The sequence below is a fragment of the Cygnus olor genome, chromosome 13, assembly GCF_009769625.2.
Source record: "Cygnus olor isolate bCygOlo1 chromosome 13, bCygOlo1.pri.v2, whole genome shotgun sequence".
NCBI classification, from domain to species: domain Eukaryota; kingdom Metazoa; phylum Chordata; class Aves; order Anseriformes; family Anatidae; genus Cygnus; species Cygnus olor.
Genome location: NC_049181.1, coordinates 17,039,224 through 17,058,708, shown reverse-complemented (window position 1 = coordinate 17,058,708; position 19,485 = coordinate 17,039,224). Strand labels below are relative to the sequence as shown.

At 47.2% G+C, this 19,485-nt stretch overlaps 1 protein-coding gene across 5 annotated transcripts in view; it reads left to right on the top strand.

Moving 5' to 3' along the window:
- The window catches only part of NEXMIF (neurite extension and migration factor), a 138,992-nt gene extending 119,801 nt beyond the window's left edge, over positions 1-19,191 (top strand). For 4 of the 5 annotated variants that reach the window (XM_040572466.1, XM_040572468.1, XM_040572467.1 and 1 more), the window contains 3 exons: positions 6,359-6,483; positions 9,842-14,126; positions 14,812-19,191. In XM_040572466.1, coding sequence (XP_040428400.1) covers positions 6,408-6,483; positions 9,842-14,126; positions 14,812-14,989 — 4,539 coding nt within the window. In that variant the 5' untranslated portion in view covers positions 6,359-6,407 and the 3' untranslated portion in view covers positions 14,990-19,191. The remainder of the gene's footprint in view (positions 1-6,358; positions 6,484-9,841; positions 14,127-14,811) is intronic. The other variant, XR_005823979.1, reaches the window with a different exon arrangement.
- Positions 19,192-19,485: the final 294 nt, after the last annotated feature.

The window sequence follows — 19,485 nt, the reverse complement described above, 5'->3', positions numbered from 1 at the left end:
ACAGCTAGGGGATTGATTTCCTCTTCAGGTTTTTATGGGGAAAAAGCTCTGAAACTGGAACCCGTAAGTCTGGCATCCATTTCATGGACAGGGGAAGCACTTTATGATGGGCAGAGAATACCTTTCCTTATGAATTTCTCCTTTTGAACCATACCGGTTCTGGAAACCTCATGTACTTTTTGTATTTTTTCTTTTCATGTTGTTGGGCAAAATTCAGACCCTTGGCCTAAATAAATATAAAAATGTCAATTCTTGGAAAAATGGGTTTAGCAGGAGAGGCACTTCTAGAGAACCTCTTTTTAGAGACTTAGTAGTAAAATCTATCCCCATCTGCTGGCAAGTGAAAATTTTTATCAGTTCACCCACCCATTGTCAAATTATTGTGAAAAAGCAAGGATGAGGTAGAATCCTCGGGATAAAAGGGATTTGGGAATGTCAGAATCCAGTAGGAAAACAGCATCATTGGGGTCAGTCCTGCCCCGCTTCCCTGCAGCGAGGTTCGCAGTGCCCCATGACGCTTTCTCCAAGAGAAGCTCTCTATCCTATGTCCTGCACAGGTTTCAGTGGGGCTAGAAGGGGAGGAAAAAAGGATATTTTTCCCTGCAGAGGCCTTGCTGCCCATTTTGTCAGCACAGAAGGAGGTGTGCGGTGTGGTGGCCTTGCTTTGGAGAGGAGCCGTGCGGTCATGGCTGCAGCCCGGCGAGGCGAGAGTCGCGCTTTGGTCTCTTTGGGAGAGCTTTATTTCTGTTTACGTCCGATTCGTGGCAGATGGCCCTGAACTCTATCTTTTAATTCTGCCTGAGAGTTAATGAAGTCCAGCAAGGGCAGAAGACGTTGTTAGGAAGAGCACAGCATGTTCCGCATCCATTCGTACTGGGGAGAGAGCTGAATTCTTTTCTGCTATTACTCCGCTGAATGTAAATATCTCAGAGACATTTACATGGTATTTCTTTTTAAGCATACAATGTTTTCATTCAAAAGTATCATAATTCTTAAAAGACCTGTCAGAGGCTCTGACATGTAATTAATTTCTCTAAAGCTCTTTTTTTTTGAAAGATGTAACCACATATATAGAGCTCCTTCCAACACCTGCGCTTATTCACAACTCTGCAGAAAAAAGCCACATCTTCTGCTTTGCTTCTTCCCCCTCTTCTCCAGAAAAAGATTTTCCTTCGCTGTGGATACTCCCTTTCCATCTGCCCCCGTGATCTACAGCAAATAAAAGCGCTTGGTATGTGGAAGGTGTGTGTAAATAGGAATTGCCACGTTGGGTTTTGTCTGGGTGCTTGCGACCTTTTGTTTATTCAGCTTCAAGCTGAAACACTCTTGTAACTTTAATTATGGAACAGCTATCACTAACCCCTAATCTAGACCATCTAATACAATTCCCATATGTGTAGGTGGGCTTGCAGTCAGTCTGGCAGGCTGTTTATTTTTACCTGGTGGATTTTTATTTTTTTTTCCCTCTGCTTGGGAGTGTATTAAGGTTCAGCAGGATAGTGCTGGTGCTGAGGACACGTGGCCAAGCCCTGGATTACGCGGCAGGTGTGGCATGCTGGTGCCCATGGTCCCCTCTGAGTGCTTCCAGGACGCTGCTGAGACCGTGGCCGCCTTCTCTGCAAGATGCCAGGAGCTGAACCACCGCTGCCTCCCAGGGGGAGCTGGCGGAGGCCAGCCTTGGAGGATTTTTTCCCTGGCCTGGTGGCTGAGACCAGAGCACATCCTGTCACTGCAGCACCACTGATAGCAACGAGGGATGGACCCTTACCTATAAAATGTTCACTTGGGACCTTGCCCTGCTGGGGGAGAAGGACATTGTCTGGTTGAGAAAGAAGCAAAGCAGCTTGTCGCTGTCTTTGTAGAGTACACCCTTCGAGCAGAGGCATTTTTCCCTTGCGGTCGTGTAAACCAGCAGTGCTTCCCCTTTCACCTTGAGGAAAGTGCTAAAATCCAAGATGTACAAAGAAGTGTCAGTTCTAAGTGAACATAAAGCCCATCATTTCCTCGACTCAAGCGTAGAAGCATATTCAGATGTATTAGTTTTGTAATTTGGGCATTTCCTCCTCTGCTGTAGGCAAATAACTGGCACCCACCCATTTCATTTCCAGCCAGGAGCATTGATTACATAGCTCTTGCTTTGGGTACATGTTGAATTTATAGGAAGAGAAATAAGGACAAGAAATATTGCGTTTTTACTCCAAAGAACTGACAAAAAGGTGTCCCACCAAGTGTGCACAGGCTCTTCCTCACTGGGAGTAGAGAGAGCTTGTGGGGCCTTAGCCTGGGCATTCATCGGCTTTCGTTCTCTGGCCACATCTGTCTTTGGAGACAGTGCTCCACAACTGCAGTGCCCATAAACCTTCTTGGGTGTCTTTTTAAAACAGAACAAAGTAGTGCTTTGGGTTACTTGGCCACCTGGGCTGAAGAACACCTGCTCCCAAAGTGATGGACCTGCTGCGAAGGCGATGGGAGGTGTAAATCTGAGGATCCATTTGGGTGCTGTGTTTGTGTTCTGCTGGACACGTGCACACCACGTAGTTGCTAACAGCTTTTGCACAACCCCGTTAGTGTGAGTAGTGGGAAGATGTAGGGGAGACACGAGGAGTGGAGAATGCTCTCGGCTGTGATGCTGAGGGTTTTTCCGAGGTGCTTGCAGTCCTTCGCCTGACATGAGCTGTAGGGCTGAAAGGGACTTCTCCAGGTCACCCAGTCCTGTGCGCTGCTCTCACAGGCAATTTTTTCCTGTCCTTCTGCCCATTAATTTGTCCATCTCTTGCTTTAAACCAGTTGCATTATTTTCCATCTCCACTGCTTGCTTTCTGCAACTTCATCCCTTCCATCTCCTTTCATAGCCAGTATCTTTTTCAGTTATGCCAGCTGTGATCTTAGCAGACCAAAGCCCTAAAGTATGCGGCACAGTCGAGACAAGCCTGTCCTGCCAAATTCATCCCGGTGACTGAACCACCTGTGACTGTCCTTGTAGCCCAGCCTGCCAAGCTGTGCTCCTGCCCTCCTCCTCCTCCGGACACCTGCAGTCCATCCGACTCCATGGCTTTGACCATCCTCTTCCTCCATGCACTCCGGCTCCAGTCAAGTTCATAAACTTCAAGCTGGTGACTGAATTTCCTCCTGCTGGTTCTTCACAATAGCGTGACCTCAGCCATGTGTATCTTCAATGGCTGGACGTTGTCTGCAGCCTGAATCCTCTCCCCTTTGTTCTGCTGTCTGCACATGGCTCTGTTCTTTGCTCTCCTGCTACCTGGCGTATTCTCTTCCTATTGCCTTTATACCCCAGGTCTCCATCGGTTTGGTTTTTCTTCCCAGGGACCCAGCTGTTCTTCTCCTCTTTGTTATTCCCAGTCTTCGGTTTCCTCTGGTTCTGCATTGCGTCAAGCCCCTTTGTCAGCTTTTCTTTCACGGTAGCTGGTGTTTCTCCCTGTCCGCCTTGGGAGCTGACCTTTCGTGGTCACAGCACTCTGGAAAGGTCCTCTTGTTCAACAGGTCCCTGCAAACTTCAAAATTGCCTGTTTCATTTGCACTTCATCTCTCTTCAGCCGTGTCTGAAGATCCCCCATCTGAACTCTTTTCAGTTCTTTCCAGCTCGTTTCTGGAGCTTGGCTCCGCACTGCGAGGTACCGCAGTCAAGGCTACAGGCACAGCCCCTTAGTTCTTGCATTTCGTCCTCCTCTTTGTCTTCTCCCGTCCTTGGATCACAGCCACCAGAAACTTCCCTCCCGTGCCTCCCTCCCCCTTATGCACACATATCCCCCCAAATAATAATAAGAGATGAAAAATCCCCCGGGTTTCCAGCCCCTTAGATTCCCTTTTTCTGCCTCTGACTGCCTGACCACCTGCTTGCCGCTCGCTTGGCGTCTGCTCAGCTGAGCCCTGCTGTCTCCTTGGGGTCTGCCCGTTATGTCCCCAGGAGCAGGAACGAGGGGCAGACAGTCCCGGGGGCAATAGGATGGTGCCTTCCTCACAATGCTCGGGATCTCTCTTTGTAAGCTCTCTGGTGTTTTATGTCCCCGTTACGGTTTTCTCTCTGGAGATGTTTTGTGTGCTGCAAGTGACACATCCACACTACTGGAGAATTACTGTTCCTGCCTCTGTATTATGTTTTATTCAGTGCAAGCCATTATTTTAATATGGCTGTGACGATGTTACCCGTTGAAAACAGGCCAGCTGTGTCATTTTGCACCAAACTGCTCTGAGCAGGTACATCCCAGCAGAAGTCAGACCAGCAAGCCAGTGCAGAGGTAATGCTGGCGCTTTTGAGCCATGTGGGAAGGTGGAGGACGTGACCATGGGTTTTGGCTTGTTCTGCTGGTAGACCAAAGACTCGACTTGCAGCATTGAGCCTTGTACGGCAGCACTAGGTCATCTCTTTTCCTTCAACCTTGTTCCTGTAGGTTAAAGTGAAAAAAGTTCTGTAGTATCCTGATTTGGTTTCTGCACTTGGATAACTTGAAATATTACCATGATTCTCCTTATGAATATAATAATTATTATTAAATATTCCTGTGATGGCCATACTCCAAGTCCTGTGTAGGACTGAGGCCGTGTTTTTGCTGGTGCTGTAAAATGAGAAACCACTGCCCATCCTTTGGAGGACAGCAGATTGAAACTGGGTCCATTGGACACAGCACGAAGCTGCCACCTGCATTACCACAAGGTTCTCTGGAGGCCAGCAGCATCAACAAGGTAGGAAGACATAATTAGAAAAATCAGCAGAATAAAGCACAGGTATAGTCTCTGAACCCACAAGTCCCAGAGCAGAGCGTCACAAGCAAGGTGTCTGGCATGGCGTCTCCCCGTTGACTTGGCATCGGCTGGTGGCCGTCAGAGGGATGGAGCCTGCACCTTGAGGTGTTGGCGTGTCCTGGTGTGGCTGTGCCCGTGGCAGGGGGTCCGTTGGAGGTTTGCAGCACCAACACAATGCCTGCTGGCCCTGATGTCATGCTCGTCGCAGGAAGGAGGAGGTGCCCCTGCTTGATAAGCCTCTCCTGGAGCATCACCTTCACACTTCAGAAGGATGGTGGAGATCAGTGTGCAGGAATGCTGGTTATAAACGTCTGTGTTTTGGAGATGCCGGTCTGATCAGCCACGAATGCTCTTTGAGTGCTCTGAAGTGAGCCCGTGAGCAGTGGGTTCAGATCTGTGAACGCACATAGCCAAATGTGCTCGGTGCTGGCTCCAGCGAGCTTTTGTTGACCGCGGTGGGAACCCGGGGCAGCGGGGAGAGGAGGCTTAGAGGAGCAGACCAACTCGTCCTGAGCTTTGAAATATGGATTTGCATCAAAGTCAAACTCTCCAGGTTAGTTAAATATTCCTCTAAATATGCAGAGGAGTTGGGTTACTGATGCTTGTTATTCTTATCTTTCTCTCAGTGTCACAACATCTTTAAGTTTGGTGAAGGTTTCACTTATTGAGGCAGTTTTAAAGATTTCACATTAATTAAGAGGACTCCACTGCAAATCTGAATATGAATGACGTTCGGCTGCTGAACCCGGGGCAGAGAGCACTGCGGGATAATCAGGCATCGATGAATGTTGATTTAAAAACAAAAAATGATGCTTTGGTCTCGTACCTGTTCTGAGAGAGAAAAAAAGTTGAGCTCAAGCTGCCAGAAGTTAGATTCAGTCTTTAATTTCTGGTCAAAGAGGCACGGTTCTGTTCATCGGGAGCATCCCCTCGGGTTGTTCTCTGCTGCCCGCTGCACCATGTCCATGCCAATGCATGGCGGCAGGTGGCATGGGAATGAGGGCAGCTCCCCAAGGAAGGAGTAAGAAGGGTTTCCAATGAAAAATGAGGCTAGATACTTCTTCCCCAAAATCTCCTTAGGCTAGATTTTTTGTACCTGGCAGCGCTTGGAAGAGGAGAGCCTTCACTGGCAGCTGGGGCAAGCGGTTGTCGCACGGGATATCTGAGTTTTTCTTCCAACCGTGCCACTGAGCTGCTGTTGTCTGACCTGGGGCGAGCCCCCTCTTCTCTGTGTGCCTGCTAACCCGTCTGCCAAATGGAGAGAATAATGCTTACCTGCTTTCGGAAAGCAATTTCAGGTGATGGGAAAGGCACTGCAGAAGTGCAGAGCGCTGCTCCACCTCCTAAAGGAGGACTTTAGGGAAGGAAATGGGGATATATATCATTTTAACCCTGCTGAAATACATCGGACTTGGCTTTTGGAGTGGAAAAGTGAAAATATGATAGCCTAAATAAATAGCATTTGTCCTCTTAAGCAGGGTGAGGGCAGCATGTAATGTTGTGGGGCTTTTTTTATTGTTGTTATTTTTTATTCATGGTTCCTTGAGCTGATTTTGGGAATTGTACTGACTGTGGTTATGTTTCTGGAAATGTGCAGGTTGGCCAGATGCAGTGGGGCATGGAATGAACAGAAAGAGGTTAAATTGATGGATGACCAACAAGAGCAGGATTGTGCCTCAGAAGACCAAGAAACTATCCTGATTAATGGGGTGAAAGAAAATGGTAAGGAACTTAATTACAGTACATGAGGGAGCAGTGACAACCTGCAAGCCAACTTATTTTCCTAATTCCTTTCATGTATTTAATTTTAGTGGTTTGCAGGTATCTCCATGATATGGAGCAGTAGGGCAAGTGGGTATTTTCTGCACTCCAGCTATGGATCTACAGCTTTTGAGGTCTTAACAAGTACTGCTTTGGCCCATGCATATGCATGGCTGGAAGTGTTTATGTGCACATGGAGTTTGAATTATGGATTTTAGTTCAGTTTGAATTATGGATTTTAGCTCGGTTTCTTAGGGAAAAAAGTCATAGGAGATTATGCAGCCCCTCTGCTTGGAATCTCTTCCCCTCTTTGCAATTACATAAACCAGTCTCAGCCTGGTTTAACTGAGGGTTTTCAGTCCCTACAAATTTAGGGGAAATTAGAGCTTGGGTTACAGACCTGAATTAGCACCCAGTGCTGAGGCAGAGCTCGATGTTTTCATTCTAAACATTTTTATGGCTAATTTTATGGATTTTTAGAACTTTTGTTGGCCTGCAAATCCTGCAATGTGTGCATATAAGCTGGACCCTGTTAGATATCTAGGACTCGGTTCTCTGATGCCACGCGTGTTCAGATCCTTCTGTCTTACCAACGTGAGGTTTGCCCTAGCAGGAGCGTGTAGAGGCACATGTTGTTCTCATTCATTACCCAAAACCTGGAGCGACTCCAGGCACACGGGTGCCCGTGAGGACCCCGCAACATGTGCTGGCGGCAGGTGAAGCGTACGCTGGCGCTCTCCCGTACAGTGTAATTTTGAAGGTCTCCGTCTTTGCCAGCCCATCTTGTTCATGACTGCACACAGCTGATGGCAGCTGCTGGAGCTACAAGGAGGTTTTCCAGCCGTCTGATCGAGTAGGCAGTAAAATCAGCATGTACCTCCTCAGTGAAGACTGGGGTGATTTCTAGAACCCGATACCACTTCCATGAGGTTAAATTAAACAGGACTTAAGAAGAGCTTTAATTAAACATCGTTGTGTAGGAGTTGCTGCTGAATCCAAAGCAGAGAGATGCCAGGTAGCTCTGGTGCCGCCATCTCCCTGTTGGTGACATTAGGACTGGGGCTGGGGCTTCTTGCAGCCTCTCACCCTTGCTACAAATCGGTGCTCACTGTACTGGCCACGGTTAATCCAGAGCAGCCTGCAGGCTGCTGAAATGCACCCTCAGACACTGGACTCCTTCTGGAGCTGATTCACAACAGGATGGTGCAGTGTTCTTCTGCTATAACTGCCCGTATGCTTTTGGATGGTTATTGAGTTAAACCTGAAAAAGGCTTTTTTGGTGCTCCAGTATTTTTTTTTTAACTGTTGTCTTTCTGGAGTATTGCTTTGGAGCTTCAATTGATTATGTGCCTGATTTTAGGACAATGCAGCCCCTATAAATCAAGCTTGGGCATTTGTATTTCACAAGAGTGAAGTTTACTTGTGTAACTAAAAAAACCCCACCTGCAGACAGCTTATTTTATATTACAACATCTCTGTGTATTTAATGCAGTATTTGAGATTGATTTTGAGCTCTCCACCTCCCTCTTTCTTTGAGTCTTGCAGCATTCACAGATATTCTTTTATCCTTAAATTTTCCATGCTTCCTGTCAGCTCCAAGCTGATTTTTATTTTCTTCTAAAGTGGAAGTGCACTGGTTAATTTGTTTTGCTGCTTAAGGAAAAAGATACCACCTCTGCATTTCTGATCTAAAAATGGTGGGAGGGACCCAAAATGCGCTTTATTTTGCTTTTTAACCCTTCTCGAGGAGGGAAACAGCACCGATTTCCAGCAAGTCAGTCTGTTCAAGCTGCATACAGCCATTGAATTGCATTTCTGGTTTGGTTTGTGTACCATTCGGAAGGTTGCTCAAAGCTTTTAGAAGGCTGGACAGCTCTGACTGTAGCTTGCACGTACTGGTTTAGGTTTTAAACGACAGCTCCGTCCGTGAGGCCTCACGTAACTCGGGGCAGCTTTTGGGATCAGCTCTGGGGGTTTAGGGCAAGCCATGTCACAGCGGAGTGGCTCCATACCACGTGGCTGGGTGCTCCTTTCCATCTGTCCCAGACGGATGCGCTCGGGTGGCTTGGCACGCTGTCCTCCTGGTGGGACAGTGCTGTGGCAGCCGTCCTCGCAGGGACCAGGTTCACCCTTGGGTAGGGTGGCTTTTGGAGCAAATGCCCTTGTCGCAGAGGGTTGCAAGAGCTACATAGGTGCCACATCACTTTGCGTGCCCTGCTCTTGCAGTGGGCTGGTGCTTCAGTGCTTGTCCCCCCTGAATACCCATGTGGGATTCCCAAAATCCTCGTCGTGGGGCCAGGATGTGCTTCTCCACGCTTCCCAGTGCCACATCAGGTGGGGCTGCCCCTCTGCTGGCATTGAGCGGGGTCTCACCCCACCAACCTTGGGTTTCAGCAAAATGGTCGGCCAGGTAACCTGTGTGCTGGGACAAAAGCAACAAAAGCTCGAGGCTGGCAGAGGTCTCCACCTGTTCTGAATGCACACATTTGTGTGTTTTTATTATACAGAGATAGCCGAGCATGTTCATGGATAAAAAGACATTGCATTTCCATGTCAAGGGTCATACCGTCCGCTGAGCCAGAAGTCGGATAAAAGAATATTCATAATTTTACTTTGCCACAAAAGAGTGCTATGAGGCAAAGAAAATAAAAACCCTTAAATAAAAAAAAATCCTTACATTATGCAAAAGGCATTTGAAAGATGAGGAACAATGGGAAGAATTGCAAAATCAACAATAATTTTAATAATAATTGCCTTAAATTCTGTTTCCTCCTGCTTTTCATCCGTATGGACAAGAAGGCTGTTGTTTTTTTAATCAGCTGTAACTTTGTGACCCTGCAGCAGCAGCGCAGCTCAGGTGCGTTTCAGCTGCAGGTGCTGCAGGAAGGATGTTTTGCTTCTTTAAGAATCTTATTTTTCTATTAATTTTGCAACTGTTAATGGGAACATTTTTATTAGACTTGTTTTGTTTTTTTAATAACCTTGTCAGATTTGAAAGGCAGTATCCAGGTAACGGTATGTATATTAGGAGGAAAGAACGGATGGTTTTGGTTTTTTAAACATAATCTTGTACCTCTTCCAACTGGCTGCGGGGGGCAGAGTGTTTACCTCGCTGGTTTTCGTACATCACAAAATTAATTAGCTGCACGAGTGGAAGATTGCGATCTTGCGGGGAGGAGCCTGCCGCCTTCCAGGCAGGCGGTAGGGAAGATACGCCCCCAAAACCAGGGAGAATGAGAGCGGGGTGACAGGAACTGCGAGGTTTGTAAACTCTCCTTTTTTCTCTCTCCCTTTCCTCCCTCTCCTCCCGTCCCTCCAGAGCCACGTGCCCCGGATGGCGAGGAGAGGCTGTGCGGCGATGCCGCCGTCACCTTCCCAGCCCTGACGGCAGCTCCGAAGGAACCCCAGGCGTGCCACCGCGTGCTGCCACCCCTGCCTTCGAAGAAGCCCTGCTCACTGAGCCCGCCGTCCCCACTGCGGCTCACCGATGTCCCCGAGCACGCGTCAGACGACTCCTCGGCCCACGCCATCTCCCTCACATCCTGCGTGACGAAGGGCATGAGCTCCTGGTCGCTGCCGGGTGACTGCGAGAAGGCTCCCTTCAGCATGATGGAGCCGGGAGGCATGTCCGCCCTGACCGGGGACTGCCTAATGCAGCCGAGCCGGACCTGCCTGGGCTGCTTCATTGAATCAAAGGACGGCATTGATGCAGAGCCGGGCATAAGCTTGAAAGTGGGGGATATAAATAGGGATTATGACACCTGTTCGGTCTCTGATATAGGGATTCACTGCATGAGCACAGGAGAAACCATGAGATATGGGGATCAACTGCTTTCAGACCAGCTTTTAAGCTTCCCTATGCATAAATCGAGGGCAGCGGACAAAAGAGATGCAGAAAAATCCGACAGTGATTCAGAGGACCCCACTCAGAAAAATTATTACGAGGGATTACTATTAGACAAATGCAATGGTGAGGAGCCCTTACTAACAAATCCCAACCAGGAATGGGGCTATTTTGAATCTTTCATTAGCGAAAGTAAAATTGAGCTGCTTGACCTCTGCTCCAAAAATGAGCTTTCTGTAAATCTGTTTTCTGAGGAAGATGTGGATAATTACATGTTTGATGATGATGATTCGACCTTGGGAAGCGACGTCTGCTCCTTAAAGATCAGATATGAGTCTTTCCAGGACAACGTCCGGGAGAAGACCACAGCCCTACAAGAGGACGCCCAGTTCAACTTCTTCCCCAGCGTCTTTGGCAACTGCACCAAAAGGGACAGCAGGAGCACCCTGAAAAGGGGGCCCGGTGGTGCCACCGACCCTTCTCAATTCAAGTCTGAGGAAGGCATCATCTGGGGGGAGGAGGAGGAGGATGGCGAGGAAGAGGATGGCGAGGAGGAGGAGAAAGCTGCCTTAAATAAATCTTGCAACAGCACGGAAGTGGTGCAGTATGTGGGCTCCAAAAGGAGCCACTTCTTGGACTCTGTGAATTCCACAGAGGACTCTGGGGAGTTCAGCGACGACAGCACGTGCACGGAGTCTTCCTTCGATGTGCTGCGGGATATAAAGGACTGCAGCCGGTACCTGTCCCGGGACCACTCCAGCTCCTTCATCCAGCAGAACTACGGGCTGCGGGCGAAGAGGAAAGTGCGATACAGCGACGACTACCTGTACGATGTGGACTCCATCGAGAATGAGAAGATCCTGGATAAGAAGGAGTGGCTCCCGGACGGGCCCAAGGAGGAGGATGATGACGAGTGGTGCCCCAAGAAACGTCGAAAAGTCTCTCGCAAGGAGCCCCCCGTTATCATCAAGTACATCATCATTAACAGGTTTAAAGGGGAGAAGCATATGCTGGTGAAGCTCAGCAAAGTGGATGCCAACGAGACAACTGTTACCCTGAACGAGGAGCTGCTCAGCAAATACGAAAAGCTGGCCCCATTGAAGGGCTTCTGGCAAGAGAGGCAGCAGAGCCGGCTGGATTTGCTCAGATCGTCTCTCTACCACAAGCAGAATTTCTATCTTAACGGCTCAGATGCTTCATTCCTCCCTCACCCACGGAAGCGAAAATGCAAGCTAGCAAACAGGCACAGGATTCAAAGAATTAAAGCCATTGAACAGTCAGTGAACAAGCTGGGCTCTTGCTCCTCTGATCACAAGCAGCCTTGCAGCAGCAAGGAGGATGCAGGCCTGAAAGGGCTGCAGGCATTAGCCATCGCCACCCCCAGCTGTGCGAACGGATTACATGTAAATGACATCACAGGCATTGCTGCCGTGAAATGCAAATCACAGGAACGGGAATACAAGGGGACGGAGAGGAAAGTGCTCCGCAGGATCAAATTCAAAAGTGAAGCCAGGTTGAAATGCAAGAAAATCAAAGCTGCTACCAACATGACGGAGGGCTGCCCGGCTCTGGAAAACCAGGACTCTGCAGCACGGCTGAAGGACGAAAATGTTCCATGTGCTTCAGACAGCTCCCATCTCCCGGAGTGCCATGAGGATAAGATTGCTAAAAATTCTGCTTTCCTACCATCCACCTCCTCTTCAGACAAGCCTCTGCCATCTGCTAATATCACCACCAATGTACCCCTGATCCCTGGAGGCTATCTGCAGACGCTGTTAGATGCTTCGGATTTGTCAAGCAGCACCGGCATCTCGTACTTCACCCAGCACCCCTCTGAGCAGCAGCACCCACTCCCCAGCATCGTCCCAGCAGACAAGCCGTTCGCCGGCCTGCAGCCATCGCAGAGCTGCGTGCTGTCCCCGCCGTCCGAGTCTGAGCTGCAGCAGTCCCCCGGCCACCTGGAGATGGAGCAGAGCAGCTTCGGCAGCATGTGGCCGGCGAGCAAAGCTGCCGGCAGCAATCGGCAGGAATTCGCCGGAGAGCTGCGGGAGGCCGCGGCGCTGTCGGGAGAGTTCAGCAGTGCTGCGGGCACTGATGGCCTCCCGGCCTCCAGCTACCCTCCAGTCAATCTGAACAGCAGCAAATTGCTCTACCAAAAAAATTATGTGCCGGATAGCCAACAAGTGCAGTCTGATGATTCTTATCAGTCGTGTCATTTTAATAATGGAGAGGGGCGCTTTCATTTCCAGCGAGGTACACTAAGTACAGATGATGGCAGACTCATTAGTTTTGATTCAGTGGGTTCATTGTCAGTTAGTTCTAGCAATTATAGTTCTTTAAGTTTAAAGTCTTGCGAAAAGGACGGCGAGGATGATATTAATGACGATTTCTTGGCCCACTGCAGTCCCAAGCTAGTGATCCAGCAAAGCATAGATGAAATCACCCCTTTGAAGGAGTCCACGGACCTTTTAGACATTTCCAACTTCACACCCGATAAGTTCCGCCAGTCGTCGCTTTCGGAGATGTCCCCTCCGGACACTCCCAACCTTTCCCCACAGATAGCCGGCTCCGACACCAAACCCCTGGGCACCCTGAAGGGCTTCCCGGAGAGCACCCAGGCCGCTCTGAGCAGCTCCGAGAAGGTCAAGTGGAACTGCGGGGTCCTGCAGACCGAAGATCAGGCGGATAATGGGTTTACTTTAAATAATCACCAGTTTCAGTTCCATATGTTCAATGATGAAGATTCTGTCAGCCTTCTTGAAAAAAGTCCGTGCTTGTCAACATTTAATGAGCCATCTGGTCAAATTAGCACCAATAGCAAAGTGTCAAAATCTAAGAGGAAAAGTTCATCCAGCAAGAATGTGGGTACAAACCAAAGTTCTTCCCAGAAAACCACCAGGAAAAAATCTCCCAAAACCAACAAAGGCACCGAGAAGCCCCAAGGGAAGAACTCCAGGCAGGCACCCAGATCCACCAGGAAGGGGAAGAACGGAGCGGGCCTCAACGGCGAGAAGGCCCAAGCAGGCGGCAGCAGAGCCATCAACCAGCTTGCTGGCCCGGCCTTGGCAGCCAAGGGGCTTGCTGAGGGCATTCAGCATTGTGGCCCAGCCACCGGGAAGCTGGGCAAGCACAACGGCCTGGCTGGAGAGTGGGCTCTGGGGAAGGACAGCAGTGCGGGCTGGTCAGAAACGGGCCTGGGGAACACCACCGGCCTGCTGGATGACGACCAGAGGGAGTTCGAGGAGCCCTCCAACATCCTGTCCAACATCGCCTCGGGGATGGCAGATGTCCAGAGGTTCATGATGGCCTCCATCGAGCCCTTGTGGGGGCCCGTAGGCCACAACAGCGTGCCAGACATATTCCGGTCACCCGAGTCGAACAGCCTGAAACTGAAAACCCTTAAAATTCTGGCAGGGACGCCCCAGGAGTCAAAGAAGAAGGCAAACGGCGGCTCGCCGGGAACGGCGAAGAACCACAAGTCGAACAACAAGGGCTCAAGCAAAAACGGCAAAGCTGCTGCCTGCGACCCTGGTCGCCCCAACTGTTCAACTGGGTACAATACAGACATTCACTCTCCCTTTTTTGATAAAAACTATAGTAACCTGAGCACTTTAGGCAATAACGGACCTACCCATAAAAAACTGTACCGTCATAAATCGAGTTCTAAATCACTGAGGGATGAGAACTGTAAAATAAAGCGAACAGACCGCGAACAGACCCATAAGGACCCACCTGTGACAGCTTCTTTTGAGAAACTGAGGTAATGCTGCACCAAACTGGCTGGAATGCCCCTTTAACTTTCCTACTACCTGCTAAGCCCGCTGTTCCTCATTTTTTCCTTCCTGAAAGCAAAAGTTGCATGAAAGAGACATTCCCCTTTTACAGTTTTTGTTGTTTTTTTTTTGTTGTTGTTGTTTTTTGGGGGGGTTGGTTTTTTTATTTTTTTTATTCTTTTTTTTTTTTTTAATGCATGAAAATAATTATTACTTGCAAGCTACCTAAAAGAATGACCAATTTTCTGGCTTGGCTGGGGTTAAAAAAAAACTAACAAGGCTACTCTTTTCTGCTGTTTGGCTTCTTCAGTTTTTAATTACTTATTTATTGGGGGAAATACAAAACAAAATGATTACATGCTCTTTTTAATGATTTTGAAAAGGAAAGACTTTTTTTTGAACATTTTGTAAAAAATAAAACACAAAAAAGAGGTTATGCATCCAAAAGCCAAGATCTCTAAACTAAAGGCTCTTTAGTTTGAAAATGAAAACTCATTCATAATTGAGCTTCATGTGGCAATTTTGAGTGCTTTCTAGCCCCCTCTGCTGTTTATCTCCTAACCTGCATCATAAAGCTTCATCTCCTGTGTCAGAGTTTAGCGCATTTGATCCTGTCGTGGTGACTCCACACGAGCTAACTAAGATGGCATAAAATGTTTGGTTTTTCTGCAGGGAATCAGACTCCATTCTTCTTAAAGCAGAAACAACATTTTTGGTTTTTCCTGTATTTGAAGAAGAGACTCCCTTTTCTAGAAAAAAGACGTTTGATGTTTGTTTCTTTTTTCCGTTTGTTTTTTTCGTTTGTTTCTTTCAAAATATGCCTTGTGGTATGTTGAAATGTAAGTGCTGAAATGAAGAGTTTGAAATTGTGGGAATTTATTATTTGAAAGCGAACCTAATCTGGTATTCTCTGTGAAAGACTGTTTTAAAAGTCATACTGTTGTACAGTAGTTTATGCACTATTACCCACAACAACAAAAAATTGTGCCAAACTATGAACAAGTGACTGTATTGTATATATTTTTACTTCTCTATCAACATTGGGTTGTGAGTGTTTTCTGCAGCTATGCCTTTTGATTTTACTAGAAACATTCCAGTTAAGTACTAACCACCCCCTTTGAAAGCACCTGTAACTCACGATGAAAACAATATTGTTCACTTATACAACTTACCAAAAGTTTTATGGACATGACTAAAAGTGTGCCAAATTTACTTACCTCATTTCATGGATTCACCCTGTGGTTTAAAGCTCATAAAGGAAAAAAAAAAAAAAAGGGAAAAAAAATGAAAAAATACAAAGAAAAAAGGAACTTTGAAACTGATGCTGGGAAATTGTATTGTCCTCTCTTTAAAACCACGAGCAGAAAAACATAATGGTGAAATGTTGAGTTTCATTATAGGAGAGAGTTGAAATGGTGGAGGAGTTCAGAAAACCACTCCAGGTAAGTCTGACAGGAAGTCGAGTGTCTGCATCTAGAGACTACGAAACAGCTGCTTTTCAAGTGTCTGTTTTCTTAAAGCAAAACCTGTAGCTGAAGAGCATTTGAAATGCAAGTTACATTGCTAATTCTTTGTATCTCAGTTTTATATATTTTATAATAACCTGGGATAAATTCTAAAATAGTTATAAAAATGGAACTAATATGTTTCATACATTTATTGCTATTTACTTTTACTTTGAGTAGTTTCTTAAACATTTTTGATGCAGAGCCTGTCAAAAGTGCTCTCATATCATAGCTTTGGTGTTTCCTAAATGTCTAACCTTGCAATGCCAATATAGTTTGAAATTTTGAAAGCAAAATCATTAGTTTTAAATACAGCTCTGAACCTTTCCTTTGATTCAGTTCGTAGTGTAAGGAAGAAACCAGAACTATTGGTGATGTCACCGATCAGGGCCGGATCATACATGACTGGACTTTATTAGACAGCATTAAGTATTGAATGCTAAATGTATTATCAAAAGGCCTTATTTGTAACCCTACTCACCACACCCTCGCCCTCCAGGAAAATAACAAAACAAAAAAAAAAAATACTCATCTCTTTTCCTTGTGCAACTGAGAGCCTGTGCATTTTGCTGCTGACTTCTTATGAAACCTTGATATGCAAGAGACCTGCTAGCTGGGAGCTGCTGGGACCGGAGGGGTGTGAGGCTTGGACACACTTATGCAATAGGAAGGGGTGAGGAAGAGGAGCCTTAATACAGCCGGACAGATTGCTGCCGTGCCTGTGGGCGTAGAGGCGGTGTGTTTCACAGAGGACATGGCTAGACTCAGTTCTCTGTACAAGCAGGTCGTTTCCAGCCCGTGGCAAAGGCAAAGCATCAGGAGTGGCTGAACAGGCTATGTAGGTTCACTTAGCAAAAAAGGAGAGCAATTCTCATTGACCACTTGGAATCGAGACGTAGTCGCCAAGTGTCAAATTGGCATCAAAATGTTCCCAGCAGATTTTCAGATCTTGAGGGCCAGCAGTCCCGACGAGAGAGCATGGCACGGTAACGCATTTTATTTAACAGGTGAAGTAAGCACGGCTGGTGCTGCCCGGAGCGAGTCACTCCGGTTATGGCCAGTCCCTGGGTGGACTGGGAGATGTTCAGGATCCGGGAGACAAGCGCTGTGCTGGGACTCCATCCCTGGGTGTTTGGCTTTCCCCCACCACACTGCTCTCCCTTACATCCCCCGGAGCTGTCTTTTCCATCTGTAGTGTCACCCAAGTTTACAAGTCCTGAATGTGTTCGTGTAGCCAGTTTTTGGGGAGCTCCTCCTGTGTGCCAAAGGGCGAGGGGCTGCTGGCTCCGTGGTTTGGGATCTGCAGGCTGCTGCTCCTATGGAGACAGGTCAGGCCTGAAGCTGGGACGCGGCACGTCACTTCTTTTCGACCCAGAACCATCCTTTGAAAGCACATTTCCACTGGCCCATGCTGTGTTCTTCATGCTGAACATTTTAACTATGTGGTCCATAAATCAAAAAATGATAAAGTACCTTGTACTGAAATAGATAGCAATATTTATTGCATTTGAGAAATGTGCAATAGGGCATGAATATAAGGCATAAAACATATTGTATGTTGAAAACCCAGGAACAACCCGACTGCCGGATGTTTCAGGACTCTGTTGGTCACAAATGCCAGCTGCCTTCCTTGTTTCTCTCCTCTCAGTCCTGCTGCTCCAATTTCTCTGCCATCTCCGATTGTCATCCCGCATCCTTCCCCAAAATTTCTGACTGTGGAAATTTTAGAGACCCCCCAATCCCTCACGGAGCAACTCTGGCCTTTCTCTGTCTCTGCAGAAGTTATCCCCCCTGCTGTCTGCTCTCAGACTACCAACACTGGGCGACTAACTTGAGCCAAACATCAGTCATCCCCTTTTGGCCCTTATCTCCACCTGCCTATCACTACCTCAAGATTTTAATCACTTCCACTTTTGCCTCATTCCTTGCCATATAAGCTCATTTTGTCTGTTTCCCTTTCTTGTCAGGAATGTTGAATTTTTGTTTCTCCCAGCCATGGGGATGTCTCATCCATCCCCTGCCCACTATCCAGCACCCCATGGGCTCCCCATGCCACCCCATGCTCACTTTGCCTTTTTCCCATCCCAAAATTCGTCATCTTCTCCAATCACGGTGCACGTCAGCCATCTTCTTGTCAGACTCCTGGATGTTCAGGGTGATTAATTCAAGCCGCACAAAGATGTTTATTCTGCAGCATCACTTAAGATGTCTTTTCTACTTGATCTCGCCCCACTCCTGCTGTAGAGGCATCGTGCGGAAGGACCCTGACATGGTCGCGCTCTCCTCTCAAACTGCACCGTGCTGGCACGCTGCAGTTGGGCGAGTTACAATCAGCAGCAAAATTAAAAAACAACCGCCTGCAAAGGACGGTCATGAAAACGGGGTGAGATCAGACCAAACCAGGGCAGTTTAACGCGACCTTCCTTCGGGGAATACATAGCGAGGGCGACGTCCTCCCAAAAGAAACCTTACAGCGAGCCGGCAGCAGCCAGCCCGACCCCGAAGGCCACAGTTTTGCTGGAGGTACTTGCATATAGAGGTTTTGTAAATAGAAAAATATCACTGATGGGGATTCAAGTAATCATTTGAAAAATAAAAATAAAAACTTGATCAGGTTTACATGTTGCTTTTTTATTATTATTTTTAACATAAGAGTTGTTGGAGAATCACGGATTACAGACCAGGTTTAGCGAGGTATTTGGTGGAGGGAGGCGAGCGGTGCTGCGCAGCTCTGTCCGGAGAGGAAAGCTGGTTGTTTTATTTTATTTTAATTTTATTTTATTTTATTTTATTTTTATTTTATTTTATTTTATTTTTTAAAAACATTACAGCTCCAATGAGCCAGGAACCAAAATAGAGACGTTCTAAGCATTTTAATCCCATACCTGTCGGACCATATTCTTTAAGTGAGGGCTCGATCTAGCAAAGCACTTGGGCAGGAGCGCCCGCTGCCGGGGCCACCGCTCGCCCAGGTGCTTTCCTGGAGCACAGCCTGCCCCCGGCGTGAGCCGAGAGAAAACTCCATTGAAGTCAGTGTAAGTGAGAAGAGGATCAGGTGCATGGACTTCAGTCAGTGCAGGATCAGGCCCTTGGTCTTACTTTCTCAACTCGGTGTGTTGGACTTTGCCTATGCAGCTCCCAGGGAGTCCGGTGGAAGTTGCATGGTTCAAGGCGCTGACATCTATTTGAGAATGTGCCTCTTTATCTCTTCAGCGTGTAAAATAATGCAAAAAAAATAATATATAGAATAAACAAAGTACAATGTCTGTGGTAGAAGCAAGGCTTTTCAAATCTGTTTCTCAGGTAAACAAGTGACACTAATGACAGTGGAGTAACAGCCATCTAAGGGAATTCGGATCTAGAAAAGGAGGATGCCCTCCATCCCGCAGGATACTTGGGTTGCCAGACACGTTTACTGAGCCTTTGAACACTTGGTGCAAAAGGAAACAAGAAATAAAATTTGTATTCACCGCTACCCTTCAATAGATAGGGAAAAAAAAAAAAAAGTTTCAAAAGCACAAAGGGAAGACTTTAAAATAAAATAAATTAAAAAAAAAAAAAAAAAGAAAAAAAAAGATTCCAGTTAAACTCCTTTTGTCTTTTACTCCCCGTGGGAAGCAGGGTAGGAATCGAAGGAGATGCTCTGTTTCGCTGCCCGCAGCGCTGGCTGCGGCCGTTCTGACTGCTGCCTACAGAGATTTGAATGTACTGCTCCTTGAGTTAACTTCCATAGAACTAGAGGCACCTCACGAGTAAGTTGCTACTGTTTTATGGTGCTAAAGAAAACTTTTATCCCCCCTCGAGCATTTAAGGAATATTAAATGGCCCTTTTTATGAATGT